We start from the raw sequence: 7,019 nt of genomic DNA, 5'->3' as shown, positions 1-7,019 counted from the left end.
TTTTGTAAGAGGAAATCACAACACAGATCCATACAAAGGGAAGAACATGTACAGACAGAAGATGGCCATCTACAAGCCACGTAGAGAGGACGCAGAAGAAGAAACTAACTTGCCAACTTGATCTCAGACTTCTAGACTCCAGAATTGTGAAAAGATAAATTTATGTTGTTAAACCTCTCTGTCTGTGGTACTTTGTTATGGCAGCCCTTGCAAACTAATACACTGCCACAATAAGAAAATTTACTGAATTTTTGATTTGTGTATTTAGCTATACTTTAGTTCCTAAATATTGCTATTTATTTAGCTGGAAATTTTGTCATAATTAGAATTAAGCAATAACTATTACTAAATCAAAACAGTATTTGGATTTCTTTAGCATATTTGAATTTTTTTTTAACTCCTACATGTCATCCAGTGAAGGTGATGCGGCCAAAAATTATGATAAGATTCTATTTCTAATTAAGAAGATTTTAAAAGAATACTTTGATTAAATAAAAAACAGAAGAACAATTCATAATTTTACATTGTTTTTTCTGATGTGTACTTTAGTGTATTTGAATCCCAAATTTTTACATAATTAAACAGTGGACTGGGCTACCAAGATTAAGTGGGCAGAGTCCCAAGGAAGAATTTTTGTAAAGCAAGAGCCACTTCTATGTCATGAATGTCATAAATTATTCCTTTCTCTATGGAAACATTTGTGTTATCTTAGCATAAATGATTGTAGAAATAATGGTGTGTCATTAAGAATATATAAAGAGCAGTGCAAGAGTACAATAATTCAATTTAAATAAAATTTTTGCTATTGTAGCTCCATAGTTAGCCATTTTTTGGCAGACTCTCAGAGTATTCAATTAAATTGGGTAAAAATGTATGTCATGAACTGAGTTGTGTCCCCATAAAAGTCATATGTTGAAGTCCTATTTGGAGATAGGGCCTTTATAGAGGTAATTAAGTTAAATGAGGTCATATGTGTGGGGCCCTAATCTAATAAGACTGGTATCCACATAAGAAGAGGAGGAGACATCAGAAACATGCACGCACAGAGGAAAGACCTTGTGAGGACACAGTGAGAAGGCGGCTGTCTGCAAGTCAACGAGAGAGACCTCAGGAGAAACCAATCCTGCTGGCACCTTGATCTTGGATGTTCAGCCTCCAGTACTGTGCAAAAATAAGTTTCTGTTGTTTAAGCCACTCAGTCTGTGGTATTTTTTTATGGCAGCTCCAGGAAACTAATAATGTAGGTAATAGATATCTGTTGAGAACATACCCACAAGAAAGAATTTGTGATCCTTTCTAAAAAAAATAAAATAAAATAGTTTCAACACTGCATTTTAGTTTCATACTTAATAGAAAGTCAAAGGTTTGTGTTTCTGTAGGAAAGTATAAGACATGGACTCTGCTTTCATATATGTACACTCCAAATTAATGTGAAGCCACTCATTTATACGCATGTTATGATTTCCTCTCAGAATTATCAAATGTATTTGAGGAAGGACAAAATCAGCAGAAAATTCAGAAGTTTTCAAAAGACAATGTTTTCCTAACAGAAAAACATAATTAATACCCATTAAATTGAAGGGAAAAACCTGACACAATACGGTTTATATATTTATCAATTGCATATAGTAAGTAATAAAAAATGCAATGTGCATTTATTTAAGTAACTTCCAAAACCTTTCCAGTCCAGTTAATTTCTGAATATGGACTCCACATTCTTCTGAGGAAAATGGATATTTTACATTAAAAGTTTGTAGACATATTCCATGGTAGTTTAATATAGACAGTTATTTAAAGAACCATAATAATCCTTCTGTCTTTAAAAAAGAGAAAGACAATTTTATATTTTCTAGTAATATGGTGGCTTTGGTTTAGTATTTTATTTTTCCCAAGGTTGTGTGTGAGTGTGTGTGGTCGCATATGTGTGCATATTACATACTTTCTCCAAGACAAATACTTCTGAATTCATAGAAAACATATATATGTAGAATGACCATATATATGGGAAAAAGTAACAGAAGTGTTTTGGTTTACACCCCAGGCAATTTAATTTTATTTCAACAGAAATTATAGAGAAGGTATAAGAATTGTGATAAATATCAGCAGTATAGAATCTCACCCATGATGTTTTCTGGCGTGTTGTAAAACAGAGTGATATACTTAAGTGCCATGTGACAAGAAAACATAGCCATATTGTTCCATCTCTTCTTTCCATTCAGAATAAAAGTAGATTCAAACCAATTATGGAAAACATTGTACAGTGTAATACAAAGAATCTTCCACCGTGATAGATAGGAGATATCTGAACATTACCTTTACAACAAATTCAACAAATGTTATCAAAATACTCAAAGTCTTATTTCAGGACATCACTATGTCTCAGTGCTTGAGTGTGGACTGCAAGTGACCAAAGTTGTTTTACTCAGTGTCACTGTAGCACCTATTCCGCTTAATTTGCTCCTCCACGGTGAGTTGTTCAGACTGGACCTCCACTGTGGGACACACGGGCTTAGCTGCACATTCACTGCTCAGAGCATGAAAACTTGTGTTTCCATTGATGGGGGCGGAGCTTATTGTTTCGCCATGACAATGTTTGATGTCCTTCCCAAGTTCTCTTAAATACAAACATGGCATATTTTTTATTTGATCTACAGAATCTATTAAATTGTGTTCAAAAATGTTCTCATTCTTCTTGGAAAAAGCAGCTATTTTCACAGCGTTAGAAAAGAAGAAGTGTAGATTTTTGTTATTTGAGTGGTTTCCTTTGTTGTTTAAGATGTTTGTATCAGAACAGGCTATTGAACTTTTCGCCTTTACTATTAACCCACCATTATTAAGGCCTGTTTGGGGGGCAGACTGCACAGGACTGCCAGCAGTAGCTCTGTCAGTCTGCTTATCGAGAGCCATAGCTAGTACGTTCCTTGGATAAGTCTTTTCAGATTCAAATACACCAAGTAACTCCGAGATTCTAGACGCATTTTCTAAATTTTCAGTTTGATATTCACTTGCAGTGTAGTTTGCTTCACTTGACAGTGGTAATAGATTAGGAAATTCTGAAGTAGATGTCTTCTGCCCGCAATTATTCAAATATGAGACTGCTACATAATTGTTATTATTATTCTTATTCAAATTCTCTTTATGATTTTCTGGCACGATCTCATCATCAGTGTTAGTAACCTGTAAAACTTCTGCAGCGTCAGCTTCATTCATTTTTTCCTTTCTCTCTTTCTCAGCACTCTGCACAACCACATCGTTGTGGTCACTAAGATCCATTTCACTTTTCCTCTTGTTCTTTGTCTCTTCCGTGTCATTCAGCTTATCGTGCACATTCTTATTTCCTTCCTTCTTCTCATCTTTTCTTGCTTCATACATATCCTTTGCTATGATTCCTATAACAGCCTCTTTCTGATACATATGAATGGACTGCAGATATGGCTGCAGGAAAGAAATGTTATCTAGCTCTTGTCCTTTCTTTTCCAGAGTTTTAATGTGGTCTATTAGCGATTCACTTTTAAATTCAGCAGGCATAGTGGTTGTCATTTCAGGAGGCCATTTAGGTTTACTCATTTTGAGCTCTTCCTCAAGGGGGAAGGTTTTCTTAGGCATTTCCCTGGAAGGGGGCCAAATGATTTTTAATTTTCCCCTTTCCCCAAATTTTCTCAAGTTATCCCTTTGCCCTTCACTGTCACCAGCATCTATATGTTTATTAAGATCTCCAAGTTCGGGGTTATTTTCTGCACTGTTTTTATACGTATTTGGGTCTTCATTCGGAATAAAGTCCACTGAGCTGCTTTGATTTTTGTAAATCCATCGATCTTTATGCTGTTTGTGTCCAAAACCTTCATCATAATTTCCCTTAGATTTGAAAAGTTGTTTAAAGTGAGGTTTACAATATATTTGTCCATGAAGTGATGCATAATTTCCCAGACTGCCAAAAAGAACAAAAGAAAAAATTGAACATTCTACATATGCCCTGCAAATTCATAGGGAATTAGGGAATTAATTATTTCAAGAATGAGTCAGAGATTCTGTGCAATTAACTTTCTGGCAATAGGAATGTGCTTATTATTATAATTGAACATTTCTGTTAGATAATAGTTACCATGATACCCTACATGATACATATCATGTGATAGTTAGGATTTCATGCCGTATGTCAGGTATTGGTATAGTAGATATTACAGTGTAATGTACATGCAGTTATAGATGGTGCAAAATGATAGGACTAAATGTCTGCTAACTTAGTAACTTATGTGAGGCGTGGCAATAAATCCTGAATAGCACACACACAGAAATCAACTACTTGAACTTCCTTGTTAGCTGAATTTTGAATGAATTCGAAAGCTTGTCTATGCAACTGTTTATCTGGCCTCTTTGGGGTGATCAACAAATAGAGTGCCTGTTAAAATTAAAACTGAATTTAGTCAAAGGCAATGGCATCATTTTTGAATATCTGTGAATCTCCACATAAAAACAGATACATCAACAGACAGCAAAACTTAAAACCCATGGATAAAATTTATAACAAAACTAAGTGACAAGGTACCCCACCAACCCAAAATACAAGTTAAGGAAAAACCACCAACAGCTACAAGTCTAGCACAATTCGTATCTGTATGAGTGATAACAGAGGAAGCAAGGAAGGTGTCTCATGAACCTGAAAATATGAGATTACAAAACAGCCAGATAATATTTCTTGGAAAGTACCACATACCAATCAGAGCACAGCAGCTGAAATTGGGAGGGATTTTGCCCTCTCCAATAGCCAGTGAGAGCAAGAGTTTACGGTAGGAAAGCCTGAATAGGCTGGAGAATCAAACTCTCAGAACCGACCCATGGAGATCCCCTTTCAGAATAAGACCCCACAATGAGGAAAAAAATATATGGAAGTGGAATCAAAATTGAGTTGTATAATGATGGCAGAAATAAAAAAGTAGGTTCTCACTAACATGGGTGATAGGAACCAAGGTAGGAAATCCTAGAAGTCAAGACATCATAGTTTTTTGAACAAAATGTGAATACTATAAGGGGTAGCTCTGTGAAGCTGTGAAAACCACCCTGAATTGTGCTTCCTTCTAAGATCTGGGAAAACTAATTCTACATACAAATGAGCAACAGAAAAGAATCAAAGCCAAATATTACACAAAGTTATTACAAGAAATAAAAGAGTAAGGATCATCATAATATCCCTGCAGACAATGAAAATGTGCCAGAAAAACATGTTCTCAAAACATCAAAATTTTAACCTACTATTTCAAAATGAGCTAGGAGACATTAAGAAAATGATAAAAGACCTGAAAGAAGGCAATGAATTGGAATTAGAAAAAGTCATAAATGAGGTTCTGGAAATCAGGAAACAAAACAGGAATAAAAGAGAAAAAAAAAGTCAGCAATCAAAAACTAAATGAAAAGAAATATAGAGCAAATAAACACAATAGAAAGTGTCTTAAGAAAGGAAATAGGAAAATTGAGATAAAAATTTACAAACAGATATGAAAAAAGAAATAAGGATTTGAGAGAAATACAAATATAAAGATAGGCACAAAATGTCCATGTATAGATAACCAGAGTTCTGGGAGAAGATAAGAAAGCAATGAAACAGGTTAAATACTAAAAAGCTGTAATTTAAGGACACTTTCCGGATATAAAAAGTATGAAGCTACAAACGGAAAGCGCACACTGGATAACTGACGCTATTCACCCAGAATGACCAATGCCAAGAACTATACTAGTAAAATTACTGGACTTTAAAGAAAAAGAAAATCCTTTTGTGTATCTAAAAAGAAAAAGAAAGGAGCATATGGCTTATAAGGGGAAGTAAGATTATTATCAGACATTTCCAACATTGTATGCCAGAAAGAAATGGAATAATGCATTTAAAGTACTCAAATGAAATAAAGTGTAAGCCAAGGATTTTACTTTCAGTAAAACTGACTTCCCATTCTAAACACAAATTGTTACCAGCATGTAAGAGCTCAAGAAATATTGCTTCCATGAGTCTTTTCTGAAGAATCTACTAGAAAACAAGTTTGAAGAACCAGAATAACTACAGAAACATCAATATAAGGACTGATGGCAAGCAGTAGATATATATTTTTTTCTGATAAACTAAGCTAAAATTAGGGCAAAGCGGGAGATAATATGATATGTAATGGCTCTGTAATATGATCCTGACGATATAATACAACAATTTTTAAAAATAGTGTGTGAGTGGGGAGTAAATGAAATTTTTTAATGTTTTGATAATCAAGTTGGTGGTGCTGATAGTTCTATTATTCCAATACTGTTGACCAAATGAATATAGGATATTCTACATCTGTTGTCTCCTTTGTCTTTGAGTCCTGAACTGGAAGAAAGGAGATGCCAACGTCATGGAGAAGAGGCTAAGCAAAAGCAAGGTAGTTTGAATTCAATTTAGTAACATCACTACAAAATCAATCTGTTTTTTCCTTTATAGCTGTTAACACTTAAAACACTAGCTCTTGACACTTAAAACACTTAGAAATCGTAACTAACCCAGTAGAAAGAGCATCAGGATTATTGTCTTGAAATGTTATTTCTCACTAAAAGAACAAGGGCCTGGAGAAATGACTGATTTCAGGGCTGGGGCAGTAACTGTACAGGATGAGTATGGAACATCTAGTCCCGTAAGATAATGAGGAAACTAGCAAAGTCTGCTGTGGTCTTGTCAAAAGGACTCAGAAGACAACTTAAAGGGGCTTCTACTCTCCAAGGATAGAATAATTTGAGCTTCAGTAATGATTATAATTGCATCTGATTGAAGCCAATCGTGTAAATCTTTGAGTCTATAAAGATATTTAAAAAGTATTTTAAAATTGGTTACCTCTAGGGGATGATGAGGCATCATTTCATTATATTGTTAAATAAGTAACTGATGCGTTGGCAAAACTCATAAAGAAAAGGACAGAATGATACATTTTTTCTGCCCTTCCTCCACCAACTCTACCACCATGTAACCAAATAGAAGAAGGGAAGCAGATCCCGTAAAAGTATTCTAA

At 34.6% G+C, this 7,019-nt stretch overlaps 1 protein-coding gene across 3 annotated transcripts in view; it reads right to left on the bottom strand.

The window, feature by feature from the left end:
* Nucleotides 1-2,023: 2,023 nt before the first annotated feature.
* XIRP2 (xin actin binding repeat containing 2) overlaps nucleotides 2,024-7,019 on the bottom strand; it is a 269,362-nt gene continuing 264,366 nt past the window's right edge. For all 3 annotated transcript variants that reach the window (XM_074337389.2, XM_088794698.1, XM_019727352.3), the window contains one exon: nucleotides 2,024-3,928. Coding sequence is in view for 1 of the 3 variants with exons in the window: in XM_088794698.1 (XP_088650824.1) it covers nucleotides 2,419-3,928 (1,510 nt within the window). In the remaining 2 variants the exon portion in view is untranslated. The remainder of the gene's footprint in view (nucleotides 3,929-7,019) is intronic.

Source organism: Rhinolophus sinicus, chromosome 17, assembly GCF_057876585.1.
Source record: "Rhinolophus sinicus isolate RSI-liver-muscle chromosome 17, RSI-T2T, whole genome shotgun sequence".
NCBI lineage: Eukaryota > Metazoa > Chordata > Mammalia > Chiroptera > Rhinolophidae > Rhinolophus > Rhinolophus sinicus.
This window is presented reverse-complemented; position numbering and strand designations above follow the sequence as displayed.